Raw genomic sequence first — 20984 nt, forward strand, 5'->3', positions numbered from 1 at the left:
CCAGTTTGGACTAAATTTGGACTATAACTGTTTTTTCTGATTATGCTGAATTTCTAAGGAGACTTTTAGCAAACATTGTTTGCTAAAAGTCTCCTTAGAAATTCAGCATAATCAGATTAAAATGAAGAGGAAAGAGTTCCCTTTCTTTGCAGCTGCAAGTATCATGGTTCACTTGTTTTCAACCGCATTTGAAGACTGTTTCTTTTGTTGTTTCAAGACTCCTGATAATTATTGCATATTTGACCAGAATGGAAATTGAAGTTGTAAAGGATGACTCTGTACACTACTCCTGATTGTATTCAATTAGTTATTTGATGACTGATTCACCTACTTTTATTATTTATTATTATTTTCTTTACCTCCATGGAGTCACAAGACTCATTGTGGTTTTCATAAAAATGAATGCCACAGTGTGATATTCATAAAAATGTATCTTACATATAAAAAAAAGTGACCAGATACTGAGAAGGCAGAAGGTTGGCTGTAATTCAGAAGCACTACATAGCTGACTTGGTTTAAAAAAATTATTTCTTAGTGCCCTTCTGGTGTTTGGCAATTTTTTTTTACAAATGATTTTTTATTTTATTTTATTTTTAGTTAAACTCACCCCAATATCATTAATGTACAAGTTACACTACAGTGGTGACCCCAAAACAGACTCCTGTGGCACACCACTAATGACTTTCCTCTTTTGGGATACTGCAACTCCATAAACAACTTGCTAATATCTAGCTTGAAAAACATGATGACCTCCTTTTAACAAACCCAAATTTGTTTAAGGGAGGGCATGTTTTAACATTCACAGAGAGTAACTGCTGTTATTAATCTACTTTTGTAGGTTGATAACAGCAGGTACAGTGAATGTCTTAGCTCTCACTAACCTTTTCAACACCTTAACCACAGCTCCAGATATATAGATTGGCTTACAGTTTGTAGCCACAGTCTTATCACCACCTTTGTGAGATGGAACAATTTTACCTTCCTTCCATTTTCCTTTGGAACTTGTGCTTCAAGACATTTGTCAAACAGGTATGCTGAGGTTGATGCTAAATCCCTAAAACATTCCTTTAGGATACACATTGATACGTCATCAAGTCATGTTGCCTTATCGACATCAAGCTTACTTAAATCCTCATATATTTCTTGCTCATTCATCAATAAGCCATCTTTTCTCACTCCCTCTACACTTGAACCTGTCATGATTCTACACTGATGAGTGTGAAACTTTTGATAAATCATCATCATCATCATCATCAAATTCCTGCCATGTACCCTCAAGGGGTGTACAGGATATGATAGTACTACACGAAAAAAATTACATCATTATTAATTTCCTATCTACAATTTTCCTCCAAATCAGTCTGTTACTTGTCAAGACTCCAACATTATCAGATCTTATATTTCTATCGTCTAAAGCACTTTGTACTGTATCAATCCACCTATATCTTGGTCTTCCTCTGGGTCGTTTTGCTGCCAACCTGGCAGAAAATACTTGTTTTGCTAATCTTTCCTCGTCCATTCTGTTTAAGTGACCATACCACCTGAGATTAGCTCTGCTAATGCATTCCTGGATGCTGACAATGTCAAGTTCTTTCCTAATATCCTCGTTTTTAATATGATATTGCCATTGATGCCATCTGTTCACGCCTATAATCTTTCTCAGGACTCTCATATCTGTGGTCTTTGGTCAAGTGTTTTACTTCTGACCCAGCTCTCAGATCCATAAGTTAAAACTGGTTTGAACACTGTCTTGTATACAGCTAATTTAGTGTTCCGACTAATTTCTCTCTTATTCCATATGAATTTATTCAATTGACTTCCCACCATACCAGCTTTGCTGATTCTGTTGTCTATTTCTATATTTAATTTACCGTCTTCAGTAAAAATCGTGCCTAAATAGCTGAAATGTTTTACTTGTTCCACAGGTTCTCCATTCACAACACAGTTGACATTTTCAATGATTCTGCCTATTTTCATTGTCTTTGTCTTTTTATTGCTGACCTTCATACCATATCTATTACAACAGCTATTCAATTTAGTCAGAGAATCTTGCAGACTTGTAGCAGATTTATTTAGAAGTATAACATCATCCACATAAAGCAAAGAGCTGACATTAACATCTCCAATTTTGATATCATGTTTAATACCACATTCCTTCATAATGTGATCCATATAGATAATGAATAACAGAGGGGGATAATGTACATCCTTGTCTCACACCAGATTTAACATTAAACCATCTTCCTGTACTTCCTTCAATTCTAACTGCTGACTCACAACTCAAATAAAGACTAAGTATTGCTTGATATAATGCCCCATTGACACCTTATAACTGCAGCGTATTGAATAGCTTCTCTCTTGGCACCTTGTCATATGCCTTTTCCAGATCGACAAAACTTAAATACAGATCTTTGTTATATTCCCATGCTTTCTCGACTATTTGTCGTAAAGTGAAGATCTGATCCTGACAGCCTCTATTTGGCCTGAATCCAGCTTGTTCTTCACCATGCTTTTCTTCCACAATTCTTCTCAACCATTTCTCAAGTATACTTGCATAGATCTTGCCAGGAACACTCAGTAGGGAAATACCTCTGTAATTCTCACGTGCAGTTTTATTTCCCTTTTTATATATGGGTACTATGAGAGCTCTACTCCAATCATTGGGAATTCGTCCCTCTGTCCAGGCTTTCTGAACTATGCAGTGCAGCCACTGTAAGACTCTTATACCACCATACTTCAGCATTTCTGGTCGAATATCATCTACTCCTGCTGCCTTTCTACATTTCAAGCCTTTGATGGCTTTTTCTACTTCAAGTATGGATATGTATTCCTGACTGCATGCCTGGTCAGTGTTTTTTACCACTGTGCAGTCATCACTGCTTGTTTCATTTAGCAGTTTTTCAAAGTAATTACTCCGTACTTCAAGGATATCTTTTTCTCCCGTTTTCATGTTACCTTTATCATCTCTAATTCTTTTTACAGCACTCTTTACTCCATTCTTAAGCTTCTTCAACAACCTCCAGAATGTTTTGCCACCTTCTTGATATTTATTTTCTATATTCTTGCCGAAGTCTTCCCACGACTTTTGTTTTGCTAGTTTTACACAGTGTTTAGCATTCTTGCATTTGTCTCTATATTCTCTAAGAGCACAAGCTGACTTATTTGACAGGAACTTTTGGTATGCTTTCTTCTTTTCCTTCACTGCCTCTTTAACTTCCTGTGTCCACCAGGGAGTTCTGATTTTTTTATCCTTACAGATAACCTCACCACATGCCTCTTTGGCAGAATCAATCAATGTTTTCTTCAGAGTTTGCCACTGAATCTCCAAGGTTTGATTCCTGTTCTCAAACTCTTTCATTTTTTCTTCAATAATCTTTGTGTATTTTAGCCTACAGTTCACACCTGAGAGCTGCTCGACTTTTACTCGCTTTAAAACTTTCTTACATGTTATTCTCTTCAGTATGAAATTCAATTTTATCCTGCTCAAGACTAAATAGTGATCACTTCCAATTTCAAATCCTCTGTACACTTTGGTGTCTTGCACCAGGGAGAAAACATCACTATCAACAATAACATAGTCAACGAGACTTTTCTTATTCCTAGCCTCTTCTCTCCATGTGAATTTGTGCACATTGTTATGTTGGAACATGGTGTTAGTAATAACCAGTCCGTGTTCTGAGCAGAAATCCAACAGATATTTGCCATTATTATTAGCTTTGCTCTTTTCTCCAAATTTTCCCAAAATATTTTTGTATGTCTTACAATCATTTCCTACTCTGCTATTTAGATCCCCAACAAGGACCAACTTTTCATTTTTCATTGTGTCAGTTGCTTTTTCTAAAGCGTCAAAAAATTCCTCCACTTCTACCTTAGTAGAACCTTCTGTGGGACCATAGGCACAAATAAGTCTCATTGTCCAGTTCCCCATTCTCATATTTGCCCACATTACTCTACTTGAGACTGACTGCCATTCAAGAAGATTAGCCTCGTATTTTGTGTTGAATACTATGGCTACCCCTTCTTTTCCTTGATTATCATTGCCTGAATATAACATTTTGTATTTATTGCTCAGAAAGATCTCACCAGTTTTGGTCTTTTTTGTTTCAGTCACCCCTATTATGTCGATCTGGTACTTATCTAATTCCTCAGCTAGCTCCATTTCTTTGCCATTCAGGCTTCTTACGTTGATAGTACCGATCTTTAACTCTGGTGATGTTAGGTTGGGGTTTATTTTCAGATTTTTTCCAGTAGCTGACTTTTCGCTGTTCGCCCTGGTTCCCTGGCGAAAACAACGGGGGCCTTGTTTAACCGGGCGATGCCCCAACTAGCATGAAATTTTGACATGTTGTACCATCATTCTGTATTTTGGTTTAACCAATAAGAATACAATTTGGTCAGCTAAATTCCAAATTGCCAGCCCATCCTCGTCCGTTCAGTATCCAAGTAATACCCAACAGGGTGCACCACGAGAAGGTGAGGATTGGACATTAGGTCAGAAGCCCTGGTCGGTTCTCTGCATTCCTTTAAAGGCTATGTGGAGGTCTCCTCTCAGTTATACAGCTTTGACCCTTAAGCACCCCTTTAAATTGCTCACTGAATACCTTGACTGTGTCCTCTGCAGCAGACCAGTCTACCATGTTCATCCATTGACATCATCTTACAATAATCATTTTCCTTCTGCTTGCCACATACTGAAGAAACAGGATTTTTCTTTGCCTGATTTTGCTCATTTCATATCAAACTGTACCCCTTTGCTGCCCTTACCAACTCAGTAATCTTTCATCGTCTGCTCTTTACGCTCTTTGGGTAACTGAATATTACCATTATTCTTCTTGTGCTGCCTCCATAGGGCCTTCTTCCATTTATCCACTTGATACTGTTAAATAGCTATTCTTCAGTGCCCAACCAATGCACATTTCTTTGCTGTTTAACTTCTTATTCCATGCTATAACTCCAATGTATATGTGATAAATTTTGAATATACAAAACATCAGTTTTTTTTACTTCTTTAACTAAATTTTAACTTTAATAATACTTTTGGCATAATTCATGATGCCAGATATAATTAATTAATACATATTACTGCTATCAGTCAGTCCCACTATTTCTCTCTCTCTCTCTCTCTCTCTCTGATTGCCTATAACTGACAAGTTGCTAAATTCATCCAATAGCAATCTTGAAATAAGTTTACAATTTGAATTATATTTGTCTATCAGTGCATAAGTTTAAACAACTTGTAATGTCACCAAGTTCATATTTATTTATTTTCTGTATATTTTACTGAAAGAGTACTAATGTGAAATTAATTACAGTGATAAAAGGTGCTAGTTGAGCTTTAACATATTACCAACAGCTTCAATTACCAAAGACAGGAAAATGCACAAGGCAGTACCATGCCCAAAGAATTTATAATGAAGTCGAAGTGCTTAGAGATGAAAGAGGACCCAAAAGTAGTAGTAACCTAGCATATGCTAGTACATAGTACATTTGAAGATATTTATTTCAGAGAAAGGAGTCCATTAGGGTGGGCACTATTCCTCTCCCCAAACTTCCTGTATTCAAATGTAATATAATGAATAATTTCATTGCTTCCTATAAGTTTGCTATAGTAGGTGTTAACTGTAATTCAAAAATAACTTTAATTAAGGATTTTTTTTTTTTTTTTTTTTTTTTTTTTTTTTTTTTTCCAGATTTTTCACAGAGCGGTTTAAAAATTCCAAATCTTCAAGCCATGGTGAGTTTATTTACTCTATTCTATTAATATTAATATAATTTTACATAGTTATTTGACATTTAACATGCAGAAGATCCCAAACATTTTCTGAAACATCTCTGTAGACATCTTGATGTTTTTTATTTCCCTCTCTCTTCAGTAATTATAAGGATTTGTAATTAAAAATTCTAATACTTTGTTTTTTCCCTTAAAAAAAAGCTTTTGGTGGTATTGTAGTAGTTTTCAATTAAAAAAAAAATCTTTAGCCCAACTTTGAATTTTTCTCGAGCTTTTCACGAGGTTTGATTTCAAATTTCAAAATGTTTGGTTGAAACTGACATTTAAACTTGTTAGCTTAAATGCAAACCGACTGCATGGTCTCATGCTGTCAGATTCTGTTACAGTCAACTCGCTCTGTATCAGGCATCATTATAATGAACTTATTTGCTATAACCAATACCAAAACATCCCGACTAAAGCTTCATAGTATAAACAACATTAGAGAAAATAAATAAATAATTTATTGAACTCAACAGATATTTTACTGGATTTCTAACCACATCTTCAGAGCTCAAATTACAACTGTGACAAACGCACACAGCACTCGGATTGTTGTAGAAACAATCTGAGTGCTGAAAATGAAATGACTGAAAATGTACCAACAAAATGCTCTTTATGGACCAGATAAAAATGAAGTAATATCAGAGAAGTCAGGCTAAGTGTAGTCTTAGAATGAACTGTCTTCCAGATCTTTGAAAAATGAATGCAGCCCTATTTGTTGAAGTTAGGGGTGTGCTTCATAGCTGTTGCTGCTTCTAAAATTAGTCACTTAGAACTATAGTGATTTATGTGCAGCAAGCACAGTGGTCTTCTTCAATTTAATCCTGTTTGAAGGAATATCCAGAACCTGGTCTGCCAATCCTAACTTGCTATACATGTTTAATCTACCAGTCTGTCCAAAGTAGGCTAAGCTGCATACACAAGAAACTTTATATACTCCAGGATGTACGAGGGATAAAGCTAATACTTAGCAGAGCAGCTGAGGGTTGCTAGATGGTGTGTGATTTAGAAAAGATGTGGAGATTATAATTGTGGAGAACTTTAGTTATATTTTCTGATGTACCTTGAATATAAGGAATGGGAATAGTTTTGCTGTGATCTGGTTTTTGGTTGCAAGAGTGGATAGGGTGCATGCAGTATTTTGTCTGTTTTATAGGGATTTTTGTGATTTCTGTGAGATTGAAGGATTTACTAATTGTTTAGCAACTTTGTAGATGGGGCTTTCTGCACTATCATCTGTGGACAAGTGTGTGTGTAGTGGAGGGGAGGGGTGAGTATCTGGTTTGTGAATTTTTGAGAATCCCATATATCTGAGCAAGATTTTTGTGATTTCTTGAGACCAAGTGTAACTTTTTTTAATAATTTGTACACTTTTTTTTTTCTTTTGAGATTTGGCAGGATCCTGATCTGTTATGTATGGGGGGAGGGGGTCTTTAAAAATAATGCTCATTTTTCTATTATACTTCATTTTGATCTAATGACAGTTGCGTTACTCATTTCTGCTTTGGTTTACAATAAGTTTTTCGTTCAGGTTTTTTAAATGCGATATTTCTTTAGTTGAAATGTAGCCCTTAGAAAGGTTTGGATTTTGTCAGAATTTCAGATATATGCAAATAAATGCTGTTAGTCACTGTGATGGAGACAGTGTTCATGATTTCTAGACTAGCTGCTTATCTTATAAGTGATGGCAAAATTATGACCTCAACTGAAGATGTCGATAGCAACTTCTGTATGTGTCTGTGATGCTAAATTCAAAACCACACGATCTTGTCATAGTTGTGGATGGCATGGGCTTGCTGTTGGAGAGCTTCAAATTTTTTCAAGTAGCAGTTTGTGACTTTTTTCAAATTCATTAATAGCTGCAGCTTTAGAGATGATGCAAAGGATTATCTTATGTTCTAGATTTAGTACTTCAGATAGTTCTTGTACCAGAGTAATACACCTAAAAATAATAAAAAAAAGTTAGAATAATCAAAGAAAATGTGTCGAATGGTTTGCAATTCTAATTTATTGCATAGAAATTAATTATTACCAAATATGAATTAGCATAATCTAAATCTATGTACTTTGTAGATTATATAACCATGTAAACACATGAAAATGTAATATAAATTATAAGAAAATTGTTATTTGAAAACATCCACAAAATTGGAATAATTTTTAATGTTCTAAATGTTAGAATATTCCAGATTTTTCCGATTGGTTTTGAAGAGAGCATAGAAATAGCATATATTTCAGTAGCTGTGGAACTGATTTGTGAGTGAAGAATCATTTGTGCATGAATTTGAGTTAATCATTTGCAAAACATGGGTCAAACGAGTGACATATTGGAAGCTAAATCACTTAAGAAATTGATAATGTATATAAGAATATAAATTAAATTACACTTTAATAAATATTTCCGATATTTCGGTAACGTCACGTTGCCATCTTCAAAATGAACTTACAAAAAAGGCACATGTACGTAGGCACTACAACACAGTAACTGAGAATGAAGTGAGGAAGCTATTGTTCTCCTAAAATTCCTAATGGTCCCCTTAGCAGGCTATGTAGGTGTTCTTGGCCATTGGGCTGAAGGTCTGCTGATGTAAGCCTCCCAAATTTGGGGCAGTCTCATGCAACCAAATTTGTTGAGGTTTGGAGAGTTTCTTAGGGCTGAGGCTGATTCCATAAATAGTCTTTTGAATTTGAACTTGCTACAGTGTATTATTGTAGCTATTTTCTGGATGTAGTCCTTGTGTTCCAAAATTCTGATATTCGCTGTCCTGCCTGTTTGGCCAAAGTAAGACAGTTTACAGCTGCAAGGGACTTGGTTTACACCAGGTAGGTCTAGGGGAAGTGATTGGTCTTTAGTGGAGCAGATAAGGGATGGCAATTTTCTGTATGGTCTGTAACAGGAGGTCAAGTCATGTTTTTTTAAGCTTTTGGTAATTTTTTCCAAGTTGCTTCGGATGTAGGGAATGGTGATGGATTTAGAGTAATCCTTGTTGTGAAGGGGGGGGGGGGAGGAAGGGGTTTGTGGTTTGTTGGTTTCAATATTTTTTGGAATTTATGGGGGGGGATGACTACTGGCTGAGAAAATGTTGAGGATGTGATTTAGTTCAGTGTTTAGGGCCTTGTCGTTTGAACAGATTAGTTTAGCCCTGTTGTATAGTATTTTCACCACTCCATATTGTTGTGAGGGGGAGTGGTGGGATTGTTGGCGAATGTACCTGCCTGTATGGGTGGGTTTTCTATAAATTGAGAAAACCAAGGTTTCATCAGGCTGGCAGGTGACTGGTGTGTCTTGGAAAGGGAGACTGTTGTTTTCCTCTTTTTCCAGAGTGAACTTGATTCTGGGGTGTTAGTTGTTTAAGTGTGTTAAGAAGGAGAGGAGTGTATCAGAGTGTATTTCGTTTCACAAAAAGCTCTCTGTATCTATAACCACGGCAGCTACGCTTTGCTTCGGGAACAAATTGCCGCCACACGGTTTCTCTTAGCTGACATTAACAAAGCTATCCGTGCACTTTAAATCACGAGGTTTGGTCAGTTTTACATGACATCTCATGTACCGCAGCAAACAAAGAATTTGAGAAAATACGGAGTCGACATATCAACAAATTAAAAAAGAACTCTACCATCAGTCCAAAACTTCTTGCCAACACAGTAATCAACCTTTCTTCAGTCACCCTGAAGCCTGAAACACTCAATGTGCTTTCACGTGGCCACTACTTCGCCGTTGCTCCCAAAAAAATACCTAGTGAGGATATTATGATCCAGATCGAACGCGGAATTCGCCACCTTCTGAATCAAATCGCCGACAGTGTAAGACTGGAAGTAGCTTGTGTCCTCTCCAAAGCAAGCCCACCAAAAACCAACATATCCAATAAGGAGTATAAAGCTCTGCAGGAAATGAGAAATAATAAAGAAATAGTTATCACCAAAGCAGATAAGGGAAATGCAACTGTAGCACTTAACCAAACGGACTACACAGGTAAGCTTAAAGCTCTTCTATTAGATCGGGCTACTTACCTCCCTATCAAATACAATCCCACCAACTCACAAATCAGAAAACTTCACAGGCTCCTTAAGAAGGTCACTTCTTAGCCTGTAGAAGTTATTAACAGATTAAAACCATTTAGCTCTATACCCCCCCCCCCCCCCGTATTTATGGACTCCCAAAAATACATAAAGAAAATGTGCCTTTACGTCCCATAGTGGATGGCATTGATTCCCCCACATACAAATTAGCTAAACATTTGGCCAAAGCACTACACACACTATCACACATAAAAAACTCAGCTCACTTCAAAGCCTGCATAGAAAACCTTACACTCCAACATACTGACATAATGATCAGCTTTGATGTCGTATTCACAAATGTCCCACTCAAGGAAACTTTAGAGCTAATCCAAGCTAAATTTCCTCCAGATATCTCAGTCCTATTTCAGTTCACAATGAACTCAGGCTATTTCATTTGGCAGGGAAAATTTTACAAACAAATAGAGGGGACAGTCATGGGTTCACCACTCTCCCCACCCTTGGCCAATTTCTTTATGGAGACCTTTGAAGCCTTAGTCTCTACCCCACAAAAACCAACCATATGGCTTTGCTACGTTGATGATGTTCACTATTTGGCCACATGGCTCTGATACACTCCTCGCCTTCTTAACACATTTAAACAACCAACACCCCAGAATCAAGTTCACTCTGGAAAAAGAGGAAACAAACAGCCTCCCTTTCCTAGACACACTAGTCACCTGCTAGCCTGATGGAACCTTGGTTTTCTCGGTTTATAGAAAACCCACCTATACAGGCAGGTACATTCACCAACAATCCCCCCCCCCCCCCCACCACAACAATATGGAGTGGTGAAAATACTATACAACAGGGCTAAACACTAAACTAACCCCCCCCACCCATAAAATCCAAAAAATATTGAAACCAACAAACCAGAAACTCCCTCCCCCTTCATAACAAGGATTACTCTAAATCCATCATCATTCCCTACATCCAAGGCACCTCAGAAAAAATTACCAAAAGCTTTAAAAAACATGACTTGACCTCCTGTTACGGACCATACAGAAAATTGGCATCCCTTATCCCCTCCACTAAAGACCAACCACTTCCCCTAGACCTACCTGGTGTATACCAGGTCCCTTACAGCTGTAAACTGTCTTACCAGCGAATATCAGAATTTCGGAATACAAGGACCACATCCGGTTTCACAAGTACAGCCACTTGGGTCTTGCAGACCATGCTCTGAATGCACACCACGGAATACGGTGGAAGAAAGCTACATTAATACACTGTAGCAAGTTGAAATTCGAAAGACTATTCATGAAATCAGCCTCAGCCCTAAGAAACTCTCCAAACCTCAACAAATTTGGTTGCATGAGACTGCCCCAAATTTTACATCAGCAGACCTTCAGTCCAACTGCCTAGAACACCTACATAGCCTGCTAGGAGGCACCATCAAGGCTTTTAGGAGAACAATAGCTTCCTCACTTCATTCTCAGTTACTGTGTTGTAGTGCCTGCGTGCACGTGCCTTTTTTGTAAGTTCCTTTTGAAGATGGCAATGTGATGTTGCCGAAATATCAGAAATATTTATTAAAGTGTAATTTAATTTATATTCTTATATACGTTGTCAATTTCTTAAGTGATTTAGTAATGCATAACCAACATATAAGCTTGTCTATGAGAATATTGGAAGCTAAGAAGTTTCATATACTCTACACAAAGAAGCCAAACTCAAACAGTTTATAGCTAAGGAATTGAAATGTTCTCAAGCAAGCATGAGTACAGTATTGATACAATATTCTAATAACCAATATTAATTGGTTATTAGAATAACTAATTAACCGACAGCTATTGCAGCAATAATAATTGCTGCAATAGCAGCTGAAGGTAATAACTACATCAAGAGATGAGAGGAGATTGAAGAATAGCATGAAGAAAAACCACTTCCAAAGTGTAAGGTATTTTCACAGGAGATGAAAGGTGTGAATTTGTTAATCTACGACGTTGAGACGACTTCACAAATTGGGTTTTAAATCACGTGTGTCTAAGACAAAGCCGCTTACGACTTCCAAGCAAAAGATAGCTAGAGTGCAATGGTGTGAGCAAAGACTGTTGTGGGATCAGGAGGACTGGAAAAAGGTGCTTTTTAGCAATAAAAGTATGTTTTGTGTGTCCCATTGTCATCAAGGGATACATGTTTGGTGTCTTAAGCAAGAAGCATTTGATAAAGAATGCATGAAATGTTCGGTGAAATTTGCAACCTCTGTTATGATATGACCACAGAGGGTCCAGGTGGGCTGTGCATTGTGTACGAAAGAGTCTATTTCAAAGTGTACCAAGAAATTCTTGAGCACTTACCGATGTTACCGGCATCAGAAGATTTATGTGATGGCGATTTCATTTTTCAGCAAGATTCATCTTCTTGTCGCACTTCCAAGACCACTATTAGATGGCTCAAAGAAAGGCAAATCACTATAATTCCTTGGCCGGCAAACTCACCAGATTTAAACCCCATCAAGAATTTGTGGGGAATTACAAAGAAGCTCTCTTCAAGAAGTTGCCTAAAGAGACAAAAATGAACTTGTTTCTAGTCTGCAGACCATATGGGCATGTTTTGATTTAAAAAAAAAGACTGTGAACTGCTAGTAAATAATATGCCCAACCATTTACAAACAACCCAGAAAGCTAAAGGGATGCAATAAAGTGCTAATTATCATGTTGTTCCCTTTGGCTGTAATTTTTGTGCATTTTGCATTATTCTAATATTTTGAACCACGTTAAAAATTATTCTAATTTTGTGAATGCTTTCAAATATCAGTTTCTTATCATTTATATTACATTTTTATATGTTTACATAGTTATATAATCTACAAAGTACGTAGATTTAGATGATGCTAATTCATATTTGAAAATAATTATTTTCTATGCAATAAATTAGAATTGCAAATCATTCGAAACACTTTCTTTGATTATTCTAATTTTATGATTCGGAGATGTAGTAATATTGATTTTTGAATGCTGCCAATCTGTTCACAGATCTTAGCCACGTGTAGATAATTTTGGCTATAACAGAATCTTTTGTATGAATTTTAGATAGATAAGAAGGATGTTAGTGTCTTGGCATCTTTTAAGGAAGGCATGCGTATTGAGTTGTCTTGCCAATTTTGGTTTCTACTTATCTAATCATGCTTTATATGCACTAGCTACTTAGTATAAAATCTGTATACATATAGATAAGTGTAGGTTCATGGTTATTCATAATAGTGCTTCACAGTATAATAAAACCAGAAAAAAAATAATGTATTAAACTTACAAATATTTTACTGGATTTCCAACCTCAGCAAGTATAGTTGCATTGATTTGCCAGTGATCTTGCGGAAAGTCAGTCTAAGACCACGTTGACATTTATATGGTAATACCCTACTTTACGATGATCTGCTTATATGACGTTTTTCAGTTATGACAAATAACCATTTATACAACACCGTGTGAGGGTGGTCTGAAAAGTTCTCGGCCTCGACCATATATGGCAACATTATCAGCAAGATTTTTTTTTTCTAAGTTAGTACATCTGTCATAAGCATCCATGTGAAATTGTAAGTCATTCTATCAAGTAGTTTGTTTTATACAGCTGTCTGAAGCAAAAGTGTTGTCTGTATCCCTAGAAATGGATAAAATAGAGTATCATTTGGTTCTAAAATTCTTTGTAAAAGGTTTAATGGCAAAAGAAATTCATTCGAAGTTCATAAAAGTTTATGGGCACTTTTCTCCTTTGTTTTTAACAATTAAGAAATGGGCTGCTGAGTTTAAACATGGCCTTACCAGCCTTGAAGATGATCCTGTGAAGGTCATCCAAAAAGTATGACAATGCCAGAAATCATTGATCAAGTGCACGATATGGTATTGGATGACCGGCGAGTCAAAGTGAGTGAAACTGCTGAGAATAGGCATTTCAAAAGAAAGTGTAGGATGTATTTTGCATGAAGAATTATAAATGAAAAAGCTTTGTGCAAGATGGATGTTGTGCTTCCTTACAGCAGATCAAAAATGCACTCGCATGAAAATCTCTGGACAGTGCTTGGAGCGTTTTAACAAGAATAAATCTGATTTTGTGCATCAATTTATTACTGTGGATGAAACTTGGATTCACCATTACACACCAGAATCCAAAGAGCAGTCAAAACAGTGGACAGAAACCGGTTGTTCAGTGCCAAAGAAGACAAAGTCGGTTCCATCAGCAGGAAAGGTCATGGCATCGATGTTTTGGGATGCATTTTCTTTATTAATCATCTTGAAAAGGGTAAAACAATAACCAAGGAATATTATTCCGATCTTTTAACCAGACTAGATGAAAAAATTCATGAGAAAAGATCCTGTTTGCAGAAGAAAAAAAATCATCTTTCATCAGGACAATGCACCTGCCCACAAAGGTGTTTTGGCAATGGGAAAATTAAGAGATCTGCACTATGATTGTTGGAACATCCATCCTATTCCCGAGATTTGGCTCCCTCTGACTTCTGTCTTTTCTCAAAACTAAAACTCTTCCTTGCTGGTCAGCGTTTTTCTTCGAATCAAGAGGTGATTGCAGCTGTAGAAGGGTATTTTGCTGATCTTACTGAGAACCACTACAGGGATGGCATTATGTGCTGGAGCATCACTGGAATAAATGTATTAATCTTTAGGGAGATTATGTTGAAAAATAAAAATAATTTTTGAATTATAAATTCGTTTATTCATTGTTATGCCGAGAACTTTTCGGACTACCCTCGTATATACTCGTACGGCAATTTTTAGTGACATGACACTTTCATAAATCATCTGATGCACGGTATTTGTGAACTCAGTTTATTTATGACATAGCTGCTCACTACATCTCTCTTTGTTTTTCTGTATTGCTTTTGCTGACTTTTATTTTATTGCTTTTAATAATGTTAGATAAAATTCAAATTAAGGGTGAAGACACATCAACTTATTACATTGCATGCTAAGATTAAAATTATTAAATTTAGTGTTCAATACATCATTGTCAAGATAGGCCACAGGCTAAACTTACTGCACTAGGGTCTAGCAGACCATGCTTTAGATACCCCTGCATACAGGAACAACTGAAAAAAAAACTGAAGTGCTGCACAGAAGCTTTCACAAGTCAGAGAGAGATTGTTCTTAGAATCAACAGAAGCCTTGAAACATGCTCCGAAGCTGAAGAAGTATGGCTGTATAAATTTGCCTAAGATTTCGTAGACAGTAATCTTAAGACGTAACTAATACCTGCTTTCTCTCTCGTTTTTTTTTTTTTTTTTACATAGAGGGCACCTAATTAGGATTAATCTTTGTTTTGTAGCTACAACTATTCTAACTAGTCCCACTATTACACCAGATTGTTGTTGTCTCGAGCACTGTGACAAACTGTTCTTTGTGCTCTGAAGATGCTGGTTAGAATACTAGTGAAATATCAGCAATAAGCAATAAATAATTATTTACTTATCAGTCTGTGTTTTAATATATACTATCAAAATTTAACCAACTTGCTATACGACAATGGCCTGGAATGGCTCTCAGAGGGCATCTTGTTAGGATATTAGTTTCTCTTTAATTACATTTTTCTGTTCATTAATTGTTTCTGCAACAATCAAATTGAGTGCTGTATGTTTATGCTGAAGATGATGATTAGAAATTCAGCAAAATATTACTAAGTTCGGTAAATTAATTGCATTGTTTCCCATGGTGTTATATACCATGAAGCACTGTTATGTTAAAGCTCCTTAGCATTGATGCTGTTTTAAATAAATATTCACTATAGCAAATCTTCCTGTGCAACAAACTGTTCTTTTGTCTACTGAAATGTAAGTAGATGTTTATCAAATTATAAAAGATTTTAAAAGAAAAGAACATTGAAGAGTGTTAAGTAATACTGTTTTCCCATAATCACATGTGATTATGTCCATGTGATTTATTCAGATTTCAGTGATCTAGTAATGTTTCGCCATTTCCTTATGCATTCTTTTTTATAAGAAATCTGTTTTTATGAAGGTTGTATGTGAAAGTGAGCACATTTATTAGTTGAGATTGTTTCTGCTCTTATGCTTCTTGATGTAGTCTTTGTATTCTTTTTGATAAAGTACTACAGATCTCTCTCTCTTCACCCGAAGTTAGACAAGCTGACAGTGTGAATTCAAATCCTGTCTGGAATGCAAAGAATCGTTATAGGTTTTTTTTTTTTCCAACTGAAGACAAGTTGTCTCATATGGAGCTGGTAGGAGTATTTCTTCCCAGAAATTCACGTTTTTTTTTTTTTTTTTTTTTAATATTACAATCCAAGCCAATTGTCCAGAAGAACACATACTGACATAATATACTTTTCTGATAGCCTTGGTCTCTTTGGCTGTAATCCAAGAGAGATCCAAGTATCCTTGCTTTGTGTCGGAGTCTTTGGAAGTAAGGGACAGCCACACAGTTAACCTCTCCTTGAGTGCCATATTTGTTTATAGCATTATTAATGAAATTATTATTGAAGCCATTCATTTGACATAGCATTAACGTGGTCTGTTTCTTGTAATAGAGAGTTTGTTGGATTTTTCAATGAAGAGTAGTGAGATAGAATATCTATTAACACCCACTATAGTGAACAGGAATAGTTTGTTTTAGTAGATACATTGCTATTCCATAGAAAATTCTTTATGGCAGTGTTTGCCTAAGGAAGTTTAGTCAAGACTTTTTAGCATATTGTTATAGTGAGTGAGTTTTCTTATTAGTGTTTTTGCTATAGCAAGAATCAGCTGTATATAATATCAGTGTGTTTCTTCTACTGGAAGTTCAGAATTGAAAACCTGTCTGGGCGGCAAAGAATAAGATACAGTTGTTATTTTCAGTTTCATGCTTAAAGCTGTGTTGCGGTTAATTTAGATTATCTCCTGAAGCCATTTTGGTAAACAATACTAGGCTAATTTGGACATCTGTAGATACAAGACGATGTTCAGAAATTTCGTTTTTAAAAGTAAACATATTCTTTATGTAACATGAGTTTAGCTATAAAAGTGGAGAATAATATAGATAATTATTTAGCAACTTTATTGCTGAGAGACGAACAATGCTGCTTACTACATATCTCAACAGAATGCCTTTTTCCTGAAATCACAGAGTATAGGTAGATGTTCATGTACCTAGACTATGTGAATGCAAAAGAAATGCATAGGATGAAATTCATATGCAGTAGTATCCATTCAGATATTCTCTAAATCTTTAGGTATATCAGATTTCATTCCATTACAAATGTATAGCATGGGTGCTAAGTAAAGGAATTAAAACTGATACACCTAAAGATTTACAGAATATTTAAAAGAATACTATTGCTGAAAGAACGAGTTTCTTCCTATGTATTTCTTTTGCAGTCACGTAGTCTAGATGCATGAACATCCATTCCAGGCTGTGAATAAGGCATTCTGTTCATCTGTTTAAATGGCTACTATCATTCTATCCTCCCCCCTCCCCCCAAGATTGTAAGATTTTGAGTGACTGCTGGTAAACATCCATTTACTGTTCATTTTTAAATCTAACAACTTCTCTTTCTCCTCTTTCATTCTGTCTACCTCAGTTCTTTGCTATGAATTTTTTTCATACCTCTATTCTCCCATTCCCACCCTTTAATATACAGTTTAATTTTCCAGTTTGTTTTTCATGTCACAATTTATTATTCTTTATTTGAATAATATTAATTGTCAAGTTAAAGGCTCTTAGGCTTTGTCTTAACAATTAATATTATTGAACAAAAGAAAAATAATTGTTTTCTGCTGAATTCCTTGATTTAAAATTTTTTATTAATGTTCCCAGTGCAAATCATTTTTGCTTACTAAGATAATAATGAATATTTATTATTCTTTATTTAAATAAGAAATGATTTCCTTTGCAAACCAAATGTGCCTTTTTTGCTTTTGAATGAAAAAAAAAAATTGCTTGCATGTTAGTATAAAGGTTTTCTGAACTTTTAGCATTTGTTACTCATTTTCTAATCCTGAAATTCAAAAATGACTTAGCCCAAATCACTTAGTCCTTAGTTTTATGTGTTTGAGAATGTAATATAAATAAAAGAAAAGTAGCAAATATATAAATTAAGGTTGAGCAATAATAAAATACTTCTATAAAAATATGTGTATCTGTCATACTGGGTGTACTTATAATTTTAATTTGTAATTGAAATTAAATGCATATTTTAACCAAATACTTAACAAATGCTACACGAAGCATTTATTAACAGACCTTTTTACTTAAAGAAAGAAATTTTAAAATAATTTTCCTCAAGTGATCATAACCCCATGTCACTATTTCCTTTTTCATTTCTTTATTATTATTATTGTTTTCCTGATCCCATGGAGTCGCAACTCATTATGGGAGGTCAACACTAATGAATGCAACTGAATATCTCCCTGTAGTTCTGTGACAATATCATTGACATAAAGATTGAACACAAATGTTCCCAGGACTGAATCCTGCAGAACTCCACTTGTAATCTTCCTACACCCTGATACTGTTCCCCAGTATACAATTCTCTAATATCTGTGTGAGATCTCATCATCAATCCAATCCACAAATCTAATATCCAAACCCATATGACACAACTTAAAAACAACTTGTAATGTGGCACCCTGTAAAATACCTTGGAAAAAATTCAAAAAAATAACAGCGCATGCCTTACTTTTGTCCATCCACTGCTCTTGTTACTCTATTGTAAAAGGTAACCAGATTACTAAAACAAGGGCAGGCACATTTTAACAAATCCATGCTTGCCTGCATAAATATTACTCTCATCTGCCCAATTCTGTATATGAGTCCTTACCAATTTCTTCAAAATCTTAACAACTACAGAAGAAATATAAACAAGCCTATAGTTTACCTCCATTTCTACCATCACCTTTATGCAATGGTGAGATCTTACCCTCCTTCCACTCTCTAGGAACCTTCCCCATTACAAGACTTTCATTAAACAGTCAAGTTAACGGCACAGTCAGTTCCATAGCACATTCCAGCATTTCCCAAAGTATGCTACTTGTACCATCAGTGGTATATGGCAAAAAATAAATAACTAAAATTCAAAGATGCAAAAATTTCAAAACACTTAAGTGGATTATTTTCTCTGGCTAGTTGAGCTCAGGTTTCAATGTTCAAGATAAAATAGATACAATAATTTAAAAAAATAAACCATAGCATGAACTGCCATTATTGATGAATTTGATTCCTTCCCATCCCCCCATTTAAATTAATATTAAACTTTACTCGTGAAATCAATTTGGAAATGTTACAAAATATGAAACATCTGAAAATTTTCCTGAGCTGGGCAGATAAGACTGTTAACTCATTAGTTAATAGTCTTTAAATGTTGCCATGTGAGCTGGCCAGATGAATTCCTGAAAACCTGCTTATGTTCAAATTACACTTAAAATCATTCTGGTTAAGTGTTAATTCTGAATATCAGACCCTGTCAAACAAAACAGTGAAGTACTGCCTACCTTACTTAACCTAGCTTGTAATTTTAAAACAAAAAAGCAAAAACACTTTATCAGTGTAGAGCTACATTTCACATTAAACTTGCAAATATTGAACCTGATTACAAACAGTTCCATTCCTTGCATTAAATAATTTTGCTTTGTATTATTGTTATTGACTCGAGTGTGTCAGGCTGCTTGGATATCTGGGCGAGCACCAAAGCAATGGCAGACAGGCATAATAATACCAGTCTTCAAGAAGGGAGACTAGAAGGATTGAAGTAACTATCGTGGCATCTCTCTCTCTCTCTGCTCAGCCTGCCTGGGAAAGTGTATGCTAGGTGCTTGGAAAGATGGTGCAGGAGCATAGTTGAGTCAAAGTTCCAGAAAGAACAATGTGGCTTTCGTCCTGGTAGAAGCACAACTGACCAAATCTTCACTTTAAAGCAAGTCTTTGAGAAATCTTGGGAATATGCCAAGAATGTCTACACGTGTTTTGTGGACTTGGAGAAGGCATATGACCGGGTTCCTTGGGATAAGCTTTGGCAAGTAGTACAGGAGTATGGAGTGGATGGCCAACTATTAGCTGCCATCAAGTCCCTGTATGAATGCCCAGAGTTTTGTGTCAGGGTAAATAGCACAAAGTCTAAACCTTTCACAGTCTCCGTTGGCCTCCACAAAGGGTGTGTTCTGTCACCCCTCCTTTTCATAATATTTATGGACTAGATTGATAGGCACAGCCGAGGCTGTGAGTGTGTCAGAATCGGAAGATGTAGCATTGGATATCTGCTTTTTGCAGATGACCTAGTTCTGCTTAGCTCTTCCACAGATGACCTCCAGCGGACCCTGGATAGGTTTAGCTGTTTGTGCAGATGCTGGAAAATGAAGATCAGTGTGGCCAAAACTGAAACATTTGTGGTCTGAAGACAACCATCCCAGTGCACTCTACATGTAAGTGGAGTCCCAATGAGACAGGTGGAGAAGTTTAAATACCTTGGGTCCATATTCACGAGTGATGGAAAGTGGGATATAGAGCTAGATACTCGGATTGGCTCAGCAAGCACAATATTGCGAGAGCTTGGCCGTTCAGTAGTATTGAAGCGGGAGTTAAGCCAGAAGGCAAAGCTGGCTGTCTTCAATACAGTCTATGTCCCCATCCTCACCTATGGTCATGAGAGTTGGGTAATGACCGAAAGGATGCGGACACGAATCCAAGGGGCTGAAATTAGGTTCCTTCAAGGGGTTGCGGGGCTGACAAGACTCGACAGAGTCAGAAGCTCTGCAATTCGGGAAACCCTCAATACTTAACCGCTGTTTCTCCGTGTTGAGAGATCACAGTTACGTTGGTACGGGCACCTAGTCAGAATGCTACAAGAGAGGCTCCCTCAGCAGGCCCTCTTTGCCAAGCCAGAGGGTAGGAGGCCATGTGGAAGGCCAAGGACTCGCTGGATAGATTCTATTCAAAACCTGGTGAACACATTTGGGAATCCCACCAGAACACCTGAGCTTGGTGGCAGAGGATCATGACCATTGGAAGTTCCTCTTGTAGCTGTTGCCCCCACAACCCAATTAGGAAAGGTGGGCCTTATTAATGTTGTATTATATAGGTGGAATTATGCTAGAAGAAATTGATCAGGTTAGGGATCTTGGAGTGTTAGTAGATAGCAAGTTGAAGTTCAGGGTCCATGTAGCAAAGATTGCAAATACAATTCAAAAGATAATTGCAATGCTGAA

General features: G+C 36.3%; 1 protein-coding gene across 1 annotated transcript in view; it reads left to right on the forward strand.

Moving 5' to 3' along the window:
• The window catches only part of LOC150100712 (uncharacterized), a 169485-nt gene that overhangs the window by 98420 nt on the left and 50081 nt on the right, over positions 1-20984 (forward strand). The window contains exon 5 of the mRNA XM_090401824.1: positions 5691-5734. Within this exon, the coding sequence (XP_090257950.1) occupies positions 5691-5734 (44 nt within the window). The remainder of the gene's footprint in view (positions 1-5690; positions 5735-20984) is intronic.

Source organism: Typopeltis vanoorti, chromosome 12, assembly GCF_054136105.1.
Source record: "Typopeltis vanoorti isolate ZY-2024b chromosome 12, IOZ_Tvanoo_1.0, whole genome shotgun sequence".
NCBI classification, from domain to species: domain Eukaryota; kingdom Metazoa; phylum Arthropoda; class Arachnida; order Uropygi; family Thelyphonidae; genus Typopeltis; species Typopeltis vanoorti.